Source organism: Dromaius novaehollandiae, chromosome 4 (genome assembly GCF_036370855.1).
Source record: "Dromaius novaehollandiae isolate bDroNov1 chromosome 4, bDroNov1.hap1, whole genome shotgun sequence".
Classification (NCBI taxonomy): domain Eukaryota; kingdom Metazoa; phylum Chordata; class Aves; order Casuariiformes; family Dromaiidae; genus Dromaius; species Dromaius novaehollandiae.
The window spans coordinates 13540815-13562249 of NC_088101.1; the positions used below are offsets into that span (position 1 = coordinate 13540815).

General features: G+C 67.7%; 1 protein-coding gene across 1 annotated transcript; it reads right to left on the reverse strand.

The window, feature by feature from the left end:
- Positions 1-533: 533 nt before the first annotated feature.
- LOC135328306 (maestro heat-like repeat-containing protein family member 2B) lies at positions 534-17777 on the reverse strand. The gene is made up of 42 exons (XM_064511419.1): positions 17753-17777; positions 16509-16648; positions 16178-16300; positions 15552-15717; positions 15074-15172; positions 14400-14551; positions 14043-14186; positions 13402-13494; positions 13056-13125; positions 12850-12963; positions 12325-12395; positions 11928-12047; positions 11221-11328; positions 10872-11031; positions 10681-10721; positions 10244-10385; positions 9619-9671; positions 9238-9345; positions 8960-9079; positions 8634-8756; positions 8300-8452; positions 8029-8055; positions 7554-7676; positions 7289-7368; positions 7055-7190; positions 6832-6927; positions 6448-6552; positions 6092-6215; positions 5824-5933; positions 5385-5537; positions 4505-4659; positions 4202-4364; positions 3751-3944; positions 3248-3385; positions 2942-3053; positions 2428-2574; positions 1941-2123; positions 1520-1675; positions 1252-1374; positions 1008-1110; positions 806-871; positions 534-657 (listed from the first exon to the last, which is right to left on the reverse strand). The coding sequence occupies exons 1-42, from the start codon at positions 17775-17777 to the stop codon at positions 557-559; spliced, it is 4920 nt and encodes a 1639-aa protein (XP_064367489.1). The 3' UTR covers positions 534-556.
- Between the last annotated feature and the right edge of the window lie 3658 nt (positions 17778-21435).

The following is a 21435-nucleotide window of genomic DNA, read 5'->3' on the forward strand; positions in this document are numbered from 1 at the left end:
GCTTACCTGGGGCCGGGCGGCCCGGCCGGGGCAGCGCTCGCTGCTGCCGCCCCGCCGCCTCCGGGCTGCGGCAAGCGGGAGCCCCGCGCCGGGGAGGGGGCGGCCCGGGGGCCCCGGACACCCAGCGCCAACGCCCGCCCGCGGCCCTGGGGGCCGGAGCGGCCGCGCATGCGCCGGGAAGGGGCCGCCCGGCTCCGCCCCGTCCCTGGCCCCGCCCACTGCTCTGGCCCCGCCCCTCCCGTGGCTCCACCCCGCCCCGGCATTGGCTCCGCCCACTTCGCGGGTCTGGCCCGCCCCTTGTCTGGCCCCGCCCCTTTGCCCCGCCCCACCCGCCGCCTCGCCCCGCCCCTGGTTCCGGCCCCGCCTCGGCCCCGCCCCGCCCTTCAGCCCCGCCCCCGCCGCAGCTCTGGCCCCGCCCCCTTCAGCCCCGGGACAGCGGCCCCGGCCGGAGCCCCGGGGACCCGGCGGCCAACGGGGGCGGCGGGGGGCGAAGCGGCTCCCGGGCCCCGGCGCAGAAACGCCCCGCTGCTGCGGCAGGTTCCCGGCGAGGTTTATTTCAGCGCCGCCGCGGGGGCTGCTCGAGGCCGGTGTCCCGGAGGAGCCGAGCGGCCGCCTGCTGCACCCGCGGGTCCCCGTCGCTCCGCAGCACCCGCAGAGCTGCAACGGCACCGGCACCGGCGTCAGGGCCGCACCCGGCACCGGCCCGGCCTCCCCGGCAGGGCCGTGCTGCCCCGCGGCCGCCGCCATGCCGGGGCCCAACCCCCCCCAACCCCCGGGCCCGGGGCGCCAGGGCCCCGTCACCTACTTGCTGAGAGCGGCATCGCTTCCTCCCGCGTCAGCCACTCGAGGCCCGCGTGCTCCACGAGGACCCCTGCGCGCGCAGAGCAACACACCGACGTCAGGGCGACGCACCGACATCAGAGCGCCCCCGGGACCCCCGGCCCGGGCAGACGGGGACAGCGGCGGCGCGGGGGCAGCGGCCGCAGAGAGCGCCCGCCCCGACTCACCGGCGACGTCGAGGGCCGCAGCCTGCAGCTCCCCGCAGCTCCCCAGGAAGCGGCGCCGGGCGGCGACGTACAGCATCTCCTGGTGCTCGGGGCTCTCCTGGGCCTGGGGGACGCGGGACGCGCCGTCCTTCTCGGCCGCAAGACGACCCCGCCGCCCTCGGCGCGTCGCCCGCTCCCTCCCTCCCTCTCCCGGGGCCGGCGAGGGCCCCGCGGCCCCATCGCGCCCGGGCGCGCGGCTCCTCACCAGCTGGCTGCAGACGTCGCCCAGCAGCTCGGCCGCGCTCAGCCGGGTGTTGACGGCGAGGCCCTGCCGCACCCTCCGCAGCCCCAGAAACGGGGCGCACAGCCGCAGGGCGCCCTGGCACGCCTGCCAAAGAGAGGTGAGCCGGGGCGCTGGAGTCGCTACCCTGGGCGGCGCAGGGGCCACCGCGCGGGGACGCGTTCGGGGAGGCTCTGCAGAGACCCTGCGGCTGCCGCCCGGCTTCGCGTTTCCCTTCCCCCGGGGCTCTTACCATGGAGGCGCCCGGGTCGGGGTCCCGGAGGTGCAGGACGAGGGTGGCCCACGTGCTGCCCAGCTCCGCCGTGAAGAAAGACCTCCACCTGCTCGTGGCAGAGGCGGCCAGCACCCCGTACAGGGTGAAGGCCGCCGAGCGCAGCGACGCCTGCTCCTGCAACCAGAAACCCCGGCCCTCAGGCGGGCGACTGGGACGCCGCGTACGGCTGTTTCTGCAACACCCGGGTGCTGCCGGTCGAGCACGACGCCCGGGGAAAGGACCCCCACGGGGGGCACAGACAGCAGCTCCTCTGCCCGCCCCAGGGAGAAGCGTCTTCCCCGAACCCTCCCGATCCGCAGCAGCCCCTGCCCCCGCCGCCCCCTCGGACGCGCCCGCGAGGGACCCTTCGCGCAGGTGCCAGACACGGCCGCTCACTCACAGCATCGAAGAACCCCTTGGTGGCCCTGGCGATGTCCCTGAAGGCGGAGCCCACAGCCTTCCCCTTCAGCTCCGTCACCACCTTCGCCAGCGCCAGCAGGCTCTCTGCCACCACCTCCGCCGCGGCCGCGTCCTCCAGGCCCCTCCGCAGCGCCTCCAGCACCGCTCCCTTGTGCTTTCGCAGCTGCCGAGCGTGACGCACACGTGAGCCTCCCGCTAGCCCTGCCTCCCACCGCCCCTCTTCCCCGTCGCCTCCAGGGGCTGAAGCTCTCAGAAGCAGCCCCCGAGCACTTCGCAGCCCGAGGGGCCCGTCGGCACCTCCGTCCCCTCTGCAGCCCGGCTGGTGCCCCAGAACAGAGCGCCCTCGGGGCAGAGACTCGCAGCTGCCTCTGCTGCGCTGCCCGCTCTCTCTCATCCCCCGCAGCTCCCCGCCGGCATCTCTCCGGTCGCGCAGGGCTGCGTTTCGCGCGGAGCAAAGCCCCTCTCACCTTCTCCGGCGCCCCGCTGACCAGGTTGCCCAGGCCGCGCGCTGCCATCTGCCGCACGGTGCTGCTCGAGTCCCGCAGCTTCTCCAGCAAGGCCCTCGCGATGGGCTGGAGGCACCTCCACTCCTGCAGCGCCGGCTCCTTCATCAGCTGCAGCACAGCAACCCGGCCGTCGGCACCCGCAGACGGATGCGGACCAGGCCCGGGAGCAGCAGCCGCCCCGGGCTCCGCACGAGGAAGCCCCGCCAGCCCCGGCCGACCGCCCCGGCGCCCGGCAGCTTCCCTTGGGGCCCGGCCCAGGCTGCGGCTTCGGCCAGGCCGAGGGCAGCGCTGCCCTGTGCCCGGGGGGCTCGTGGGTGGGTGGGGGTGGGCAGGGGCCGGGGAAGGGCAGCTCCTGAGAGAGCTGCTACGAGGGGGGGTCTGCTCCCGCCGGGAACGGGACACCTTCTGCCGGCACCTTCTTGCTGGCACCCTGAGAAAAGCCCTCCTAAACCTCCCTCTCGCGCCTCTCCCTCACCTCCGCACAGAAAGCCGCGGCCGTGACCCGCAGGTTGGCCGAGGGGGCGTCCAGCCACCGGGTCAGCACCAGCACCAGGGGCAGCGAGACGGTCCCGGCGCGGAGCAGCACCCTGCGCGCAGAGCACAGGCAGGCGACGCGCGGTCACGCAGGGCGGCACCCGGCCTCGGGCCCCCGCGATCCCCCCGCTCCCACGCGGGCTCCGCTCGGCCCCTCCGAGACGCCCGGGCCCGGGGGAAGGGTCCCGCCAGCCCCTCCCGGGTCGCGGCCACCCCGGAGCAGCGAGGCGCCTCCTCGGGCTCTCACCCGGTCAGCAGGCAGACGCCGTCGTGGTGAGCCCGGGGGTCTTCCAGGGCAGCCCAGGCGCCCTGCTGTCGCAGCAGCCGCAGCCACTTCCCGTCGAGGCACGTGCGCAGCACCGCCTCCAGGGTCTCCAGGGAAAGCCTGGGCGAGGAGAGAGCAGCGAGGCCTCAGTCACGGCGACAGGCGAAGGAAACGCTGCCGCCCACGAGGCCTTCGCTCGCTCGTGCTGCGAAACACCCCTGGAATGACCTCTCACAACCCTGAAGCCCGACAAGCTCGAAGACACCCGGCCTAGGGACCCCAGGGACCGTCGGCTCACAAACACGCCAACAGAGACCAAACCAACCAGCACGCCAACGCTCATAAAACAAGAACTACAACCAAACAGACAAACCCAAACCAAAATAAATAGAGCCCAGAGGAAAGAACAAGTCTCCCTGGGGCACCTTCCTACCCAGGAATCAAAGTTTGCAGCTTTCCCTGCGTCTCTGTCCCCCGGCTCCTACCTGCAAGGATTGTCGTCGCTCGCGTGGCCCTTCAGGAACAGCTTTCCCCGGGTGATGAGTGCGGAAGACGGCATCTCCTTGCCCACTGTGGCGCTGATCTGCTTCAGCAGCACCGGCAGCAGCTCCGGGAGCAGGCGCAGCACAGCCTCCGGGCTCTGCAGCGCTGACACCACCACAGAGATGGCCCGGGTCATCTGCAGAGAAACGCAACCCAAAGCCGCCTGTGAAAACGAGGCCTTTTCCCACCTGTGCCCTGCCCGCCTCGGGGACCTTCACTGCCTGCAGTTCACTCCCCTGCAGCCCGGCAGCAGCAAACGCTCTCGGCTGCCAGCGCTGCCCAGGGCCCGGCACGGCACCGGCCCGGGGGGCTCAGGGGTGTTCGCGGCGTGCGCGGAGCTCCCTCAGGCTGAAGGGTGATTTGGGCAGTCAGGTACGAAGCCGGTGCACGTACCTTGAGAGGCTCCAGCGCAGCCTCCTCCTCCTCTGCCTCGGGCTTGGCAGAGCTGGTCCTGGGCTGGTCGCTTCCCGAGTTCTTCAGTTTTTCCATCAGAACCCGCAGGACGTGGTCCACAAAGAACTTCCCCCCCAGGACCCTCCACAGCTCCTCGGTGTCACTGCAAGGGAGCAGAAGTTCCCCCGTGAGCCCCCGGGCTCTGGCACCTGCGACGCCCTCGGCAGCGCCAAACGCTCTCCTGGCCTCCACGGGGCTGGTGGCGGCTCCTGCCCGTCCGTGGGGCCGGGGCAGTGCACGTACCTGTCCATGGGCAGCTGCTTCTGCAGCAGGCTGTCGATGACGGCCCCGGGGTGGTAGAGGGCGAGCAGGGACACGGCCTCCAGGAGGAAGTGCCGGAGGGTGTCCTGCTGCATGGTCGGCATCCGGACGTAGATGATGCTCAGGATTTCTGGCACCTGATCGCAGACCACAAGAGCCGTCGTCTCCATCCTCTCTTGCTCCTCCCGCACGGCCCAGGCACCGCCACTCGGCCCACGAGCAATTCCTGCTCCCCGACCAGTTCTCGGGACCCAGCCCTAAAGCCCCAAGGCTCTGCGCAGCGGCGGGGGGACGCTGGACCGCCACGGGGACACATCTCTGCTGCCCACCGAGGGCGACGCCGAGGAGCCACCCTGGGCCTGTGGCCCCAGAGCCAGACCTGAGCGCAGCAGAGGCCGTGACCGGATGGGACTGGGGGCCCGGGGCCACAGGCAGGAATCACCAAAAAAGGGGCCACGACGGGTCCCTAGAGGAACACCACCCTGCGGGCTGGCACAGCCAGGCTCAGGGAGAACAACGAGGACCCGCAACAGCCGTCCAGCATCGTAAAATGCACCACGCAGAGAGGAAAAGGCGGGCAGCGTGTGGAGCTGGGGACCAAGGAAGAACGAGCAAGGAAGGGCACCGTGCTGGCGAGCGTGTAAAAACCCCCAAGCAGCACCAGCAGTCAGGAGGAAGAAACCCCCAGCACCAACATCATGTTCCTCCCGGGGCAGGACCTGGGACGCCAACGACTTGCCGCAACCCCCTTCTTCCGGAGGCAGATGGGTGCCGTCCATCCCCCTTCGGGCCCGGGCCGGGACGGCTGAGCATCGTGCCCGAGAACCGGGGAGCAACTGGGCACTTTGGGTGCGTCTCTCACCTCCGTGAGCAGCTGCCCCCCGCACGTCTCCAGGAAGGTGAGCAGCCACTCGCCCGCTGCCTGAGCACACGTGGACTGGGCCGACAGCATCCCGTCCAGGGCGGCAGAGAGGAAGTCCGTGGCCTGCGCTGGCGGGATGTGTTTGCAGACGATCTGGGGAGACATCAGAAACGGGAGAGGCCACGTCGCAGGTCTGCTCTGGCCCTTCGGAAAGGAGAGGAGACTCGAGCGCGCGGCCGGCGGGGCAGTTCGCTGGGCCCGCAGGGTGCCAGGGCTTTACGGGGCAGCTGTGCAGGCAGGGCCTGCCGTGCTCTGTGCCGCTCGACAGCCGCTTGCTGCTCCTTTGGCTCTCCCAAAACGCAGCGGGGCCCCGGCAGCGAAGCAGGGAGCCGCGCGGGAGCCCGGGCACCGGCTCCCCCCGCGCCGTGGGGCCAGGCACCTTTCTGAGTCTGGAGGAAGCCTGGCGCAGAGCCTCGGCGTCTGGGGCGCTCAGCCGCTGGCACAAGGGCTGCACCTCGTCCTCCTCGGCCCCCGTCTCCAGCGTCCTGCCTGCAGGGAGCACCAGGAGAGAAGGGCGGCGATGGCGACGGAGACCCACCTCTGGCCCAGGGGCCGAGAGGAAGGAAGAACGGAGCCCGGCCCCGCGCAGTCGTGGGGCGCGGGGGGCAGCGGGGGGCTGGCCGAGGCCGGGAGGGGGCTGCCCTCACCTTGTATGCGGAGGAGGTGGCCGAGGCAGGCCCCTGCCCGCTGGCGGGACGTGGCCAGCGAGTCGCAGGTGAAAGGCGCCAGCAGTCCCACCATGGAGCCAAAGGGCCCGAAAGAGGTTTCTCCCTGGGGAAACACAAGGACGACGAGGAGGTCGCGGGCAGCCCTGGGGGCCGATCTCCCTCTCCCGGCTGTGCTGGCGCCCGAGCCGTGGCAGGGCATCGGGGCAGGCAGCGGTGCAGCCCCACAGCCCGGGAGACCCAAAACCCAGCGCCCGGCGTGGGGCAGAGCTCCCTGCTGGGCCGCAGCCAGCGGGGAGGGGGGACACGGCGTGCGGGGGTGGGGGGTCCCTTCTCACCGTGAGCTCGAATCGCTCCTCGAAAGCGCCCAGCAGCTGGGCGCAGGCCTGCAGGGCCCTCTCCCGCTCCCACTCCTTGGCCGAGGTGAGCCAGTACTCCAGCACCTGCGGAAGAGCACACCCGGCTCACACCAGTCCCCCCGGCCGTCCCGGCCTGCCCACCGCCACCCCAGACGCCTCCCTCCCGCCCAGAGTCCCGCCCAGGAGCTGCCGCCTCGGCAGCCGGTGGCGCGGCCCCTTGCGTCCCCAGCAGCCCCTCACGGAGGGCACCGGCGCAGACCTGCCCCACGGCCACCTCGCGCTGACCCCGCCGCCTCCACAGCCCAGCTCTCCCCACGCAGCCGGCACTGGTGACGCCTTCCCCGTCCCCCCACGGACACTCACGTGCAGCATCTCCGCGAGCCAGTCCGAGCTGAGGTCTTCCTCCAGCAGGGCCGTCAGCAGCTCGCCGAGAGCCCCCATGGTCCGCGCGTGCAGACCCTGAGCGCGGGGAGAAGGACGGGCGTTGGGCCGCGCTCGGAGACGCCCAGCTCGGCCGCAGGGGCAGAGCGCGGCGCGTGCTGCGGGGGATCCCCGGAGAGGCCGGCAGAGAAGGGCCGGCAGGTACCTGCACGTGCCCGGCGTCCGCCGCCGTCGCCCCCTCCTCTTCCGCCGGCTCCAGGGCAGGCAGGGGCATCACGCTCCCCACACACTGATCCAGGAGGTCGCGGTTTTCCTCCCGGCTCAGCGATGGCTTCAGTTTGCTGGCAGAGAAAGAGGGAAACACACACGCGTCTCACTCCCGCTCCCCAGAGCGGCGGCTCAGACGACACCCCCCGCAGCCCCGGCGCACAGACCCTACCTCAAGTGCCCCACGGCCACAAACGCCTCCCGGCGCACGGGGGACGCCAGGCGATCCCGGGGCTCCCCCTGCACGAAGCCCTGCAGGTCACGGAGACACGCGCACAGTGGGCAGCGGGCGGCCGCCGAGAGCCCTCCCGCCGGCACCAGGCTCCGGGCGCTCCAGAGGTCGCGCGCGGCCAAGGCGGAGCATCGCGCCTCGGGGCGACCGGCCTCGGGGCTCGGCCCCGACCTCCCCGCGGCACCGGCCCGGCCCCGGCACTCACCAGCAAGGTGCCCAGCAGCTCCCGTTTGCGGCAGAGCTCCACGCCGCGGGAGCCCCCCGCCACCCGCACGGCCCGGCTGACCTCGGCGACGCTCCGGATCAGCGCCAGCTTGAGCTGCACGTCCTGCGTCCCGGCACAGGGAAACACGGCGGCGCCGGTGAGGAACTCCTCAGAGCGCCGAGGGCTCAGCGAGGAGCACGGCGGGCAGCCCAGCCCCAGAGCACGGCGCGCAAGGGCCACTGCGTCTGCCCAGCGCCTCGGGCACCTCGGCTCGGCACGCGGGTCGCAGGAAGGAAACCTCCTCTCCCCTCCCGGGAAGAAGCTCCCCCCGCGGAGGCACGAGCTTTCCCGGCTACCCACCGCAAGGAGACCCCCGGCCCCCGGCCCGGGGAGCGGGAGGGCGAGTCCGGCACGCCTGCGAGGGGAAAGGGGTGCGGGAAGGGCCGCGAGCAAGGCCCCGGGGGGCAGGACTTACCTTGGTGGAGAAGGAGAAGCCCAGCACCTGGAAGGGGAAAGGCGGTGGGGTGAGAGGCAGAGAACCAAGGCGCACAGACGCGGGACACGCAGCAGCGGCCCCGGAGCGCACAGACCCCGCGGGGCAGCAGGGACGAACCAGGGCTGCCGCGTCCCCCTCCGCCAGCACGGGCAGGGCACAACCGCCCCCGGGGCGCTGGGGGCAGTCGGCGCTCGCGGGAGCTTCGGGGAAGACCCACGTCTGCGTGGCCGCCCTGCGCCCGCGCACCCACCTGGCAGCTGGCGCGGTAGTGCCGCAGGATGCGCCCCACGACGTCGCTCTCCACGCGGGCCAGGAGCTGCTCCGGCGGGGCGCGGAGCGCGATCCGGCCGTAGGCCAGCACGAGGGCCGCGTGCCTCCCCGCTCTCTTCCCCTGGTGGTATTCCTGCGCCGCGGGAGAAGCCGCGAGACGTCAGCCCGGCGCCTCCGTCGGGCCCCGGCTCCCGCTGCCTCCCGGCGAAGGAGCCGCCCCGCTTTCCACGCAGCAGCCACCCCTGGGCTGCCGCTGGTTTGCAAGTGGAAACAAAGCAGAGGACAAAGGAGCCAGGACGCCCGGCATCCTTTACCTTCAGGCGTTTGAAAGCCCCGGACACTGGTCTTTCCTCCATGGACGCCCCAAACTCCTGCAGCACCTCCAAGGCAAGGTGGAAGTGGCTCTCGGCAGAGCCGGCCACAACCGAAATCATCGCCTGCAACACAAGGGAAAGGGTGAGGCGGCCTCTGGCCGACACTCACCACGGCAAGCTCCGAGCGACACTCGCGATATCCTCCGACGGGAACAGCAGCGGCAAGGAAAGGAGGAGAGCCTGGAGCGCTCTGCTCGGAGAGATCGCCGCTCCCCTGGGAATACCGAGGGGCTCCGGGGAAAGCAGGGGGAGAAGAGGAAACTCACCTCTCTCTCAGACACCTCCAAGTAATTCATCCTTAACAGATACTTCTTCATTTCCCGGCGGACGTAGGGGACGTGCCGACACGCTGCCAGGGACACCCCGACAGCTTTATACAGGAAGGCCTGAAAGACAAGCGGCCACCCCAGACGTGGTCACGCACGGTCTGGCGGCACAGAGCCGGCCGCGACGCACCAGCCCGCACCAGGCCCGGCTGAGCTGGCCGCGGCGCCCGGCCGTTCCGCTCGGCTCCCGCAGAAACGAGGCCTCGGCAGGGACCCACCTGCTCCCGGGACGGCCGGGGGTAGCTGCCCGTCTGCTGGCTCAGCTCCACGCTCAGGCCCACGGTCCAGGCCTGGCTCTCGATCGTCTCCAGCGACGTCCTCAGGAACTAGGGGAAACACAAGTTGAAGCGAAGCCCCCGCAGAGCGGGTCACGACGTGCGACGACGGGACACGGCACAACACGACACGACCCTCTGGGATCCACAGCTGTTTGCAAAACAAAATCCCCAGGGCCTTCGCAGGGGGTCTTTCCCGTGTTTCCTGTTTTCTGAACAAAACCGGCATTTCCCTGCTCAGGGCTCCCCTGCTCCTGGTTACCTTTCCACCCACACCTTCCCCCTTCCCCACCGGTAGTTGCTGCCCTCGCGGCAGCGCTGTACCTTGAGCAGGAGCTGCTCCCACTCGGCAGAGTCCAGGCAGCTCTCGCTTTGCCCTACAAAGCCAGAGCAGGAAAACCCTCCGTGTTACTTAGCGCCAGAGAAGAGCCCGGGGGCTCCTTGGCACTCAAACACCCTCCGGCTCCCACGCCAGAAGGGGCCCAAGCCGCGAGGCTCAAGCCCTGATGCCGAACTCTTGGCCGGGCCCAGGACACCTGACGGACCCTGGGGACGGGGGACAGGGGCACGGACTCAGCTCAGCCACACGCCCGCCGGTCCCAGTCCCCATCGCTCGACTGCAGCTCCCAGAGCAAACCAGGCCCTCGCACGAGGGCTCGGACCACGCACACACATTTGCATCCCTCCCTCCCCGTCCAGCCCTCCCAAACACCCACGCAGCGAGGACGCCGGGGTGCTGCCACACCTGCTCGTGGCAGTGACGGGCAAGAAAGGCCCCGTCCCCCAGATGAACTGCTCCTGGGCGTCAGCGCTGCTCCCTGGAAGGGCAACGGCTGCAGAGCCGGCGCTGAGAAACCCAGGGCCAATTCCCCTCCCTCACGCCTGGACGCCGCCTTCTCCTGCCTCCCCTTCGGCCTCTCCAGCCTCCTCCTCCCCGACGGCACGTTACCTTCCAGGCACTGCAGCAGGAAGGGGATCTTCACGGCCCACACCATCCCCAGGGCGCCGTGGATCTCTGCGGACAGGGCCCGCAGCAGCCGCAGGGCAGCGACGCCGCAGCCGCCGCCGGCGTGAGGAGCCGCCGCCACCACCTGGGAGAGGGCAGGCGAGACCTGGGCTCGGGGCGGCCGGAGGAGCCGCAGCTTCTCCCCGCACGGAGGGCGGTCGCCCGGCCCCGGCCCCGGCCCAGCCGGGAGCTTCTCCCCGGCGCCGCCGGCTTCTCCCCCGCGCAGCAGCAGGGTCCCGCGGGGCCGGGGAGGCTCCGACTCGCTCCCGCACGCCGCTTCCTCCCCGCGGGCTGCCGGCCCCGGCCTGCGACGCGGCTCTGCCCCGACCTCTCCCGCCGCCTCCAGGCCCCGAAGCGCTTTCCCCGGGGCCCCTACTCACCAGCAGGCGAGCCAGCAGGGCCTGCGGCCTCGGCAGCTTGGCTGCGAGGAGACAGAGAGGCCGGTGAGAGCGGCGCGACCCGCCGTACCCTGCCCCTGCCCGGGCTGGGCAGCCCCCACGCAGCCCACGGGCTGGTGCCCCGGCCCCGGCACAGCCCGGCACGGCTCACGGCGAGAGCTTCGGCTTCCTACCTCGCTGCCGGGAGGCCGCGACGTTGGGCTCCTCCTCTCCGTCCTCGCCCCCTGCTCTCCCCCGGCTCTCGGCCAGCTCTCGCAGGCACCGGCAGAGCGGCACCAACGTGCCGGTGTACTGGGCTGGCACCACGTACTGCAGCAGCCGCGGCCACAGGAGCTGCAGGGAAGGACGAGGCCACTCAGCACGTCGCGGTTCCCACCTCCGTGCCAGCTCCAGCTCGTTTCAGCTCCGAGATGGAAACGACACTCTGCATTTCCACTCGCCTTGTGCGCCTGAGGGGCTGCTCGGGGAGCACTTTGGGGAGAGCGGGGCAGGGAGGCAGCAGCAGGGCGCAGGACGACTTACTTTGGTCATCCCCCGGACGGAGACGTCCAGGGAGCGCAGGATGTCCAAGCACAGGGCTTGAAGATCTGCTGCTTCCTGCGCTTCTGCCTCAGACAGCTTTCCCTGCGCCTGCAAGACACGGTTGGGACAGCACCAGCATCAGCCCCTGTCCCCGAGATGGCAGGTGAAGCCTGAACCACCCAGCGCTGCCGGGATGCTCCCCCGGGAGCCCCCATCTCCGGAGGCAGGAGAGAGCAGAAAGTCCCACGGGAGGGGCCAGATCCCAGGGGAAGGAAGCACTAAACAGGCTGCGACCAGGGAGACCCGCTGCTCCTCGGGGCGGTCGCCAGCGTCGTCAGTCGGGGTGTCGGGATTACGAGCTCCTCCGGGGCCCAAGCGATGCCGCAGCGGCACCGAGCCGGTGCAAGGAGGTTGCCCCGCGGCGGGGCTGCGCTCAGGGACAGCGCTGAAACGGCAGCACGCACGGCCCAGCGGAGTCACGGCCCAGGCAGCGCCGCAGTCGGGTTTGTTACGTGCTGGTGGGAGGCCAAAGCACCCCCCGGCCTCCTCCGAGATCCCCCCGGGAATGGCGGTGGGGACGCCGCTCGGCCCTCTGCACCGGGGACTGCAGCCCTGCTGGGGGGGCTCCCCATTGCCAGGGCGCCCGCAGGGGCTCCCCGGACACCCCGGGCACACAGCAAAGCCGAAGCGCCGCGCTCTGCCCTCACCAGTCTGCCGGAGGCCTGGCTGAACGTGGCGAAGACGTGGGCCACCAGGTCCCAGGCCGAGCAGCTCTGGACGCTGCAGCCCAGCAGCTCCTTGGTGAAGCGCAGCGCTGCCCTCGCCACCTGCCACGGAGCACGTTGCAGTTACCCCCTCTGCTCAAAAGCCCGGGGGCAGACGCCTTCGCACCCACCCAGCCCCTGAGCCCCGCGCGGAGACCGTGGGGGTGCGGGAGGCCCCGCTGCTCCCACAGCCACGGCCACGCAGGAGCATTTCCACGGGGAAACGCTCCCCTAGGCTCGACCCCCAGCAGCAGCCCTGCCGGGGGCTGGCCAGGCTCTGCCCCCAGCAAAAGCTTTCTCTGCCGCCCACCGCGGTGCCGCCCCGCGCCAACCAGCTCACCTTCCTGCTGGGGTCTCCCAGCGCGCAGCGCACCGCCTGCACGAGCAGGGGCAGGCTCTGGCCTCTCTCTGCTGCTGGGAAAGACGGGGAGAGGCGGGCGCTCAGGCAGAGACCTCCCCAGGGAGCTGCCAAAGCTCCCAGCTCGCTCACACACGAGCGGCACCGAAAACCCAGGACAAGACGGTGACGGCCGAGGAAGCAGCAGAGTCCCCCAGCGACTCCGTTTACAGACACAAGCGGGTGACGGGACCGACTGTTTTAACACCACAGAGCGCTGCAGAAATGCGAGGGGTACAAGTAGCTCATGTCCCTGCCCCGTCACTGAGCGTCAAGCACCGTCACTGGTGCGTCGCCATTTACAGCCGCCCCATCACATCCCTGTCCCTGCAGCCGCACAGCAGCTCAGCTGGGGAACACGCGCTTTGCAGCTCGTCTCGGGCGTTTGTGCATCACTTGCAGTCGTGTCTGCCCCCAGCCCGGCAGCCCAAACCCCTGGCCGGCCTCGCTGCGCCCCGCGGCACTGACCTGTGGGGCGCACCAGGGCTCCGAGCAGATCCAAGGACACCACGCGAGCGGCCTCGCTCCGACTCCCCAGCTGCGAGCGCAGAAAGGCCACCGTGTCCTCAGGGCAAACTCGGGCTGCGAGGGAAGAGTCGTGCTCTGCGTTAGCCAGAGGGTCGGGAGAGAGCAGCGAGGGCACAGCGGTGTCCCGCGGAGCCTCCTCCCCTCACCCAGCAGCAGGACGCAGGAGGACAGCTCCGACCGGTGCTCCCCGCTGTGCTGCTTGCTCCCGTCACTGAGCTGTGGGAACAAGGGGCGCTTTAGAGAGAAGAGCACCAGCTCCGAGGGGGCTGGAAAGAAACTGCTCCCTCCGCTCTGGCCTCCCCGGGGGCTTTGGCTACAACAGCCTCTGGACACCGCAATGGGAGGTGACTCCCAAATATCTGCACAGACCTGGCCTTAAGGTAGGTCCCGCTGCAAGGATGCTCTGCCCGGCCGCCCAGCAGGACCTTCCTGTCCCCGTGGGTCAGGTCTGCGGCACCCAGCGCAAGCGGTACGGGGTCGGGCTGCCCTTACCTGGCGGTGCACAGCGGTGCCGATGGCCTCAACCTCGTCCTGGGGGATGGGGATCTGCACTTCCCCCAAAACCGCCAGGAAATAACTCAGCGCCTGCAAGGGAACGGGGGTGGGAAGAAGAGCGGGGCTGTCACCTAAAGCAACGTCTTAAGAAAGGAAACCCAGCGTTTCTGTGATGAAATTCCAGCCCCCCGGAAAAAAAACCCCCAGACCCTCCTGCACGGGGCTTCTCATGTGTCCTTCCCTCCCAGCAGCAGCCTTAGAGGGCCTCTCCTCTGCACACAGCCCCTCTGACGACGCTTCCCCACACTTCGCACCCCTCACACCTCCCCTCCCCGCCAGACGGGGCTGGACAGTGCCCGGGCGTTAGAGCAGAGCCCCTCGCGCGCACGACGCCCCAGGGACGGGGGTCGAGGCCTCCCTTCCCGAGGAGGTCGGCCCCGGGGATGCTCAGCTCCCTCTCGGCCCCACCTGCGCTGCTCTGGCGCTGCCCGAGAAGCCCAGCAGGCCTCAAGCCTCCCCTGCTCGCCCCCTTTCTTCTCAAGGGGTCCCGGCTCCTCCAGGCACCCCACAGACCCCCCAACACCTCGCGGCACACGCACAGACCCCACAGCCTCACCGTGCCCCACACAACGCCTCACCTTGGTCACCCGGAAAGTGTCCTGGACCTGCTGGTACTGGCCCAGGAGCCAGGGGAGCTGCTCCCACACGCGCTCGCGGTGCTCTTCCTCGCGCACGAGGAGGCCCATCATGGCAGCCATCGCCCCCAGGACGGCCTGCTTGGCCTGCAGGGAGGGCAGCGAGACGCTCTTCAGCGGGGCCCCAGGTCCTTCCCCCCCGACACGGTCTGCCCTCCCCACGGAGAGGCAGCGCCCTGCTCCCCTGGAGGAGAAGGCCTTGCTCCGGAGGAGAGGGCACGTCCCCACCCCGGCCCCCCCGGATCCGGCCCTGCCCAAAGGCCCCCGGCGTCGCGGGGCCGGCGCGGCAGCCGCTCTCACCTCCTCCTCCTCGCAGCCCAGCCAGCTCCCCACCGCGTGGCCGAAGAGCGGGGAAACGCTGCTGCAGAGCTGGGCCTGCCCCACGCGCGGGAAGCTGCACTGCTGCCAGGCGCCCAGGTAGCTGTTCACGGCCTTCGACCACTGCTCCAGGACTGCGGCGAGAGAGGGCGCAAGGGTCAGGGCGAGCCCGTGGCGGGGACGAGGCCTTGCTCTGCCGCCCCAGCCTGCCCTCGGCCGCAGCCCCCCGCTCGCCGCGGCTCCATCCGAGACCGGCTCCGGCCCCAGGCACAAGCCGCGCGGTGCTCGGAGGTGCCCCGATGGAAACGCTGCGCTGTTGCTCTCCTCCTCCCCATCACGCCTCCTCCTCCTCCTCCTCCTCCTCCCAGCCGTGCTCCCCTCCTGCGCTTCCCCCTGCGTCCCTGCCCCAGCCGTCCCAAACACTCGCCCTCTCCCCCGAAACCCCCCAAAACCAGCCCGCCCTGCACGCAGCAGGCGGGAGGGAGCCGGGGCAGAGCTCGGAGCCCGGCAGGTCGCACCGGGAGCAAAGCGCCGCAGCAGAGGCGCCGAGGCTGCCCCGGCCCTGCCCCTGCCCCTGCCCCTGCCCCTGCCCCTGCCCCTGCCCCTGCCCCTGCCCCTGCCCTGCCCCTGCCCCTGCCCGCGGGGCCGACACTCACCGCTGCAGACGGCGCGCAGGGTCCGGCTGCTCCCCACCTGGCTCAGCATCGTGCGCAGGGCGAAGAGCGTCATGCCCACGAAGGGGACGCACCGCAGGGCTGCGGAGAGGGCCGGGCAGAGGCGCAGAGAGCGGCCGCCGTCACGGGGAGCCGGGGCAGTGCACGGGGGAGCCCCAGGGGAGCGCGGCGGGGGCCCAGGGGGGTGCCAGAGCTGCCCCAGGGGCTGGGGCAGGCCCCGGCGTGGGGACGGCTTGCCGGGACTCGATGGGGTGCTGGTGCCTGCCCTGAGTGGGGAGCGGGGCAGCCCTTCGGGGGCCTGGGAGGGCGGCGGGGGCAGAGCCGGCCCCAGCAGCCAGCGAGGGGCACCGAAACCTTGCAGCCTCCAGTTCAGCACGGAGCATTTTGGGGAGATCGGGGAGGATCCCTTCTCCCGGGTACTGCAGACCACAGCCCCGAGCCGGAGGCCGAGGGGCCCTACCGTAGCTGCTGGCCAGCTTGCCCAAGGTGACGAACACGAGGTCCTCGGAGATCTCTCCCAGGGCCCTCAGGCGGCACTGCAGCTCGCACATGACGCTGTCGAAGTGGCAGCGGGCCAGAGCCACCAGGACGTCGCTGGCGGCCGTCCGCACCTGCTCCGTCACGCCCTGGCGAGAGCCACGAACCTCCCTCAGCGGGAGAAAGGCCCAAGGCGCCGGCAGCGACCGCCTGCCTCCAGCTCTCGGTTCCTGCCTCGGCCACCTCCCCGCTCAGCCCCGGGCATCGCCCCCCAAATCCACTGCAGCGACGAGTCCCCAAGGCCTTTGCCTCCAGGAAACACTTGCTGGTGCAGAAATCGCGGCCCTGCACGTCCCAGCTCCGCCACCAGCCCTGGGCGCAGGCGCCGCCGGCACAGGCAGCTGCTCTGCTCTGCGCTCCCTCTGCAGCGGGGCTGGACACGGCCTTTTCTATCGCGGAGCCGCATCCGCGGGGAAGGAGCTGTCACAGGGGTCTGGGAGCCTCTGACGGGGCTTAGTGCTAGACACGGGTCCTCAGAGCCCTCCTACGTTTTACCAAACCGGGCTCTAGCCAGGCGCCTCTGGCTGCCTTCAGAGAGGAGCAGCTCACCTGCGCCGCTCTCATGTCCCTCGAGGCCGCTGCGATCACTCTGGCCAGGACAGCGCTCTGCACGCGGCCGTCGTCGCCCTGCAGGACTCTCTCCAGCTCTCGGTAGACCTCCGCTCTGTCGCCCTGGGGACACGGCCCAGAAGGGAAGAGCTTGCCCTTGCCTTTCCTCAGTGCCAGGGAGCCCCAGAGCCGGGGACACGGGCCCCGCCAGCGTTGGCAGCGTTTGCAGCACGCGCGGGTGGCAGGAGGGCGGCGGCGCCCTCGGGAAACCAGGGGCCCTGCCGGGCACCCGCAAACCCAGGCCCGGCACAGCGCGACGCCCCCGCCTCACCTCCTCCTCTTGCAGGCGGTTTGACAGAGAAGCCACTCGCCCAGCAGAGGTGGGGACGGCTGCAGGGACGGACTCTGCCGCCCTGCCTCCATCCTCCCGAACGGGAGGCCGGGACCAGCAGCCTCCACAAGCGAAGAGACCTGCAAGGAGAGACCCAGAGGATTAGCACCAGCTCTGCTGGCCTCAGCTGCCTGCGCTGCTTCGGGGCAAACGTCTCCTCAGCCTGCAGAGAAATCCTTTCCCCCAGCACTAACACCGCAGCCAGGGCTGTGTCAGCAGGCGGGCAGCCAGCAGGGCAAAGGCAGGGACTCCTCCCCTCTGTGCAGCACTAGCGAGACCACCCCGGACGCTGGTCCAGCCCAGGCTCCTCAGTAAAAGACAGACACGCTACAACGCCGTGATATAGTGGAGTGAGTCCAGAAGAGAGTCATCAGGATGGCTGGGGACTGGAGCACGTGATAGGCGAGGGAAGGCTCAGAGAGCTGGCTTGGGGCGGCCTGGAGAAGGGGAAGGGAGAGCAGTGCCTTGCTGCACTAGGAAGAGCATTGCCAGGAGGTCGAGGGAGGGCATCCTCCCCCTGCTCAGCCCTGGTGAGGCCACTGGAGGACTGGGTCCAGTTCCAGGCTCCCCAGTACAAGAGAGACATGGAGAGAAACAGGAGGAAAAAACTTCTTTACTGCGAGGGTAACCGAGCACCGGAACAGGCTGCCCAGAGAGGTTATGGGTCTCCATCCTTGAAGATACTCAAAAGCTGTCTGGACACCATCCTGGGCCAGGTGCTGCAGGTGACACTGCTTGAGCAGGGGGTTGGACTAGGTGATCTGCAGAGGTCCCTAGGTCTGGGCTTGGAACCAGGGGGCCTCTGCTACCAAAACAAGGTGGACGCCCTCAGAGCCACCAGGCCCGTCAGGCCTGACTCCTCATGAGGCAGCATCCAAGTCCCCTGCACTGCTGTGTGTGAGGGCAAAGCAGACCAACAGCTCTGCACAGTTTTCTCCATTTCCCATCTGCATCACGGTCGGGGCCCATTAGCTCCTTGGGTGGAAAGCCCGTGAAACCAGAGCCTGGAGGGAGCTGCATGGGAGCGAGGAGGCGGCTTTCTCCCGGGGAGCTGGTGCGGTTGCAGGGTCAGGGCAGCTCTCGCAGCGTCAGAAACGGCCAGCCCTGCTCAGCGGTGCCGAGCACCAGGGGTTCGCGCTGGGGATCTCCTGCAGCCCCGGCCCAGCCCCGGCCCAGCCCCTCACCTCGGAGCGCCCGGAGTCTCCGCATGGCGCCGGGCCAGGGACAGCGCTGCTGCGCCAGCCCTGCCTGAGGACAGAGCGGGACCGCGGGGACCCGCTCCTGCGCGCCACCCTCCCCGCCCCAGAGCGCTGCGGCCAATGAGGGCCTGCCCCGGACACGCCCGCCTACATCACAGAGGGCCCAGACCAATGGGGGCCTGCTTGGGGACACGCCCCCGCCCATCACAAAGGGCTGCTGGCCAATCAAGGCTTGCCCCAGCAGCCACCCCTGCCCATCACAAAGGGCTGCCAGCCAATAAGGGCCCTGCCCCAGGGCCACGCCCACTCAGGGCAGGGGGCCAGAGAGGGCAGCAGGCAAAGGACCCCACCAGGCCCCCAACCCTGCCCCATCTCCCTCCATCACTGCCACCCCCTGGGTTTCCTCCAAGGGGGCTGGGCACCGACCTGGCCTCAGCAGCCCCTCCCAGCCCCACAGCCAGGGGCGACTGCTCTCCAGGGGCTGCTTCGCCCTTTTCTCTCCTCCGCCTCTTTGCCTGCCTTTCTCCAAAAAGGAGCCTGCTGCAGGCTTGTCACCTGGGTACACGCCTGTCTGTGTCCTGCCCTCTGCTCCCTCCACCAAGGTTTGCACTCCCTCTCCAAGGAGCACAAAGCTGGACCCAGAATTGGAGACCTCAGGCCTGTGACAGCCTCCAACATGCCATAAGAACAGGGCTCAGGGGAAGGAGAGAGGCAGTGCACATCCTAAAGGAAAGCTCCTATCAGCTCATATTGTACAGGAAAACCTAAGCTCCCCTTTATTGGGCAGGAGAAAATTTCAGCAGAAGACAGACCCTGCAGATCAGGAGGACTTGGGGTCTGGGCACATAGGCCCCCCCACGCCAACAGTCAACTTACTTGGTTGACTATAAACTCCCTGCTGGCATGGCCTGACTGGATCCAGGCCTAAGCTCTTACTCCACACTAACTGCAAAGTGTAGCTCCACTGCCACAGCCAGCCAAGAACATGAACATCTCTCCCAATGCAGCAGCACTGAGTCACTCTGATGGAGGGCAATAAAAGCTAGTGTCAGATGCTCTGCAACAGCATCCTAGTCTTCATTTACTGGTTGCATTTCAGCAGTCTGGAGGGCTGCCTTCCTCTGTCAGCAGAGCCCCAAGTATGGCCAAGCTGCTCCCATCTTTCTGCAGAGGACAAGGGGTGTCTACCTCCAGAGCATTTAGCCTTGTCCTGGACAGGGAAAGTACTGTCAAGGAAGTGATTTTGGTGAGAAAGGGTTACTCCTCACCAGCCACTTCACCTTGGGGGAAAAAAAAAAGGCCAAGTGCTGCCCTGTAGCCAAGGCTGCCTGCTAAAGCTGTGTGAGTTCTGTCTTGTGACCAGTCCTCTGCAAACTGAAGAGCAGATCTGGTCAGCTTTATTGTTTGAGTTGGCATGTGTGTTTTTTTATTAGCAGCTGTTGTCACACTTAATGGTATAGGACACATTTACCTTTGCAGCTATCACAGAAGACAACCACCAGAAAACAGCACCCATTTTTGCTTGCAGGGCCTGCTGCCCACTGGTCACCCAGGCCAGCCCCCAGCTTCGTGCTAAAGAAGGTTGGCCTGGGGCTGTCCAGAGGCAGCCACTTAGCACCACTTCTCTTAAACTTACTTAGCATGAATAGCTCAGTTGGGCGAAGCCTTCGGCCACACTCAGAACATGAGGGACTTGCACCCAGCTCAGGAAAAGAGGCCCCAGGGCCAGCTCCAGCTGGAAAAACAGGGACATCACAAGCAGTCTGTATCCCTGTGTCTCACACTCCAGAAGGGAGGATGTTGCAACTCTGAAATAAGGCATCAGGACCCTGAGAAACAGCCTGCTCTCCCTGCTGGGGCAGGGAGAATTGTGGGGTCTGCAATTACCTCCTCCAGATCCTGAGACAACAAGACCCAGTGAGGAACAGGAGGACCCCAGACCTGAATATTAGTCTTGGTCCCAACTACAGCATGAGGGGAGAACTTAGACCACAAAGCGACAATTGCCCAGGGCTTCCTTTGTTTGGCTCCCTCTCCATCCAGCTTGAGGATGAGTGCTAAAATGCCCCGAGCAGGTTCAGAAAAGTTATTAGGGGGCTTCAAGGGCCCCTAGGAAGGAGTGTCAGGGTGGGTTTCAAGTCCCTCCCTTGCTGCAGCTTCTCTTAAGGGTGCCCAGCCTGATGAGCAGAAGGTGCACTAGGCAATGGGAAGTGTAGCTGGCAGGAGAAGGGGATGCCCTTAGCCAGGGTACAGGACAACTGGGAAGAGATTGATGGTACAGTCAGCCTGTCAAAAAGGCACACAGTTGCATTATGTCAGGAAGATGGGCCCTTCACAACAGAAGATGGTAATCCAGCACAACAGTGGCCACAGCAAGGGACTTCTGATGAGGAAGCAGGAGCAGCTACATTTGCTGAAGCCTTAAGCCACACTCAGGTCACTCATCCTGTTAAGTGAAAAACAGCCCCAGAGCTGGTTCAGGCTGGAAAGAGGAGGAAGCCACAAGCAGTCTGCACTCCTGTGCCTCACACTCTGAAAGGGAGGATGTCAGGACTTGGACATAAGGCCTGTACTGGCCATCAGGACCTTGAGAAACAAAGCCTCCCCTCCCTGCTGGGGCAGGTCCATTGGGGTGGCCTGGAATCACCACCTCCTCCTCAGGACCTCGGGAGACAAGGGCAGGACCCCACAAGGAACAAAGGCACATCCCTCAGCACAAGTCACAGCAGCAGGGGAGAGGAAAGAAACCGCCTGCCTAGGGACAGCAATGGGACCCACAAGGAACAGGAAGACCCCACCCCTGAGTATTGCTGGTGGTCCCAGCTACCACATGAGGGGTGGAGAACTGAGACTGAAGAGTTACAATTGCCCAGGGATGTCCTTGTTCAGGGTCCCTCTTCAGCAGCACCCAGCTCCAGCTAGAAACACTGCACATGTGATATTAAATATGTTCATTTTCACTCTGACTTGGCTTTGAACTTCTCAGCAGGACCCTAGGGCCAGGCCCTGTTCTGGGGGCTAAGCACACACAGCTTTTAAGGTAACATTTATTTCAGTTCAACCAAGGTTTTCATGCTGTTTCACATAGAGAAGTGAATAGTAGCTTACCCAACACTCCTGGGAGAAGGTATATCAGCACCCAAGCTCTTAGCTAGGACATTTCCCCAAGGCCTTCAAACTCCTGCAGGGAAATGAAGTAACACAGTAATGCATAAGTCAAGTCTGAAAACAGGAACACTCCCAACCTCCCTTAGGCTACTCCCAAGAAGTGAGGAGAAGAAGCCCTCACAACTCAGTTAGCAGCTCCATCTTCCACCACACCTGACCAAAGACCTGCATGACTAAGCTACAAAACACATCAGATGCTGGAAGAAAAATAGCAAACACCTCAAAAAAAGCTTTCATACCACAAAAACACTGTACCACACACAGCCACCAAATTCATGAAAAAAAAAGCATAGCACATCTAAACTGAAAGCCTACATAAAGAGACAAATTAACATTGGGGGAGAGTGGAGAAAGAAGCAAAACTTAAATTAAAACAGAAATAGAAGAGGCAGCCAAGAACAGGAAAGACACCACAAGGCAGCTCCAAGCACCACTCAGAAACTACAACTAGACAGCTTTAAGACTTACCTGAAAAAACAGCACCAAAAACAAGACACACA

What these genes read in the sequence shown, in the direction of transcription:
- LOC135328306 (XM_064511419.1), bottom strand. Translation starts at nt 17,777, where the DNA reads ATGCGGAGACTCCGGGCGCTCCGAG. An exon ending in GCTTCTCCTTCTCCACCAAG is followed by an intron (nt 7,677 to 8,028) that starts GTAAGTCCTGCC and finishes GCCGGGACGCAG; the next exon opens with GACGTGCAGCTCAAGCTGGC. An exon ending in CCGCGGCTTTCTGTGCGGAG is followed by an intron (nt 2,575 to 2,941) that starts GTGAGGGAGAGG and finishes GCTGTGCTGCAG; the next exon opens with CTGATGAAGGAGCCGGCGCT.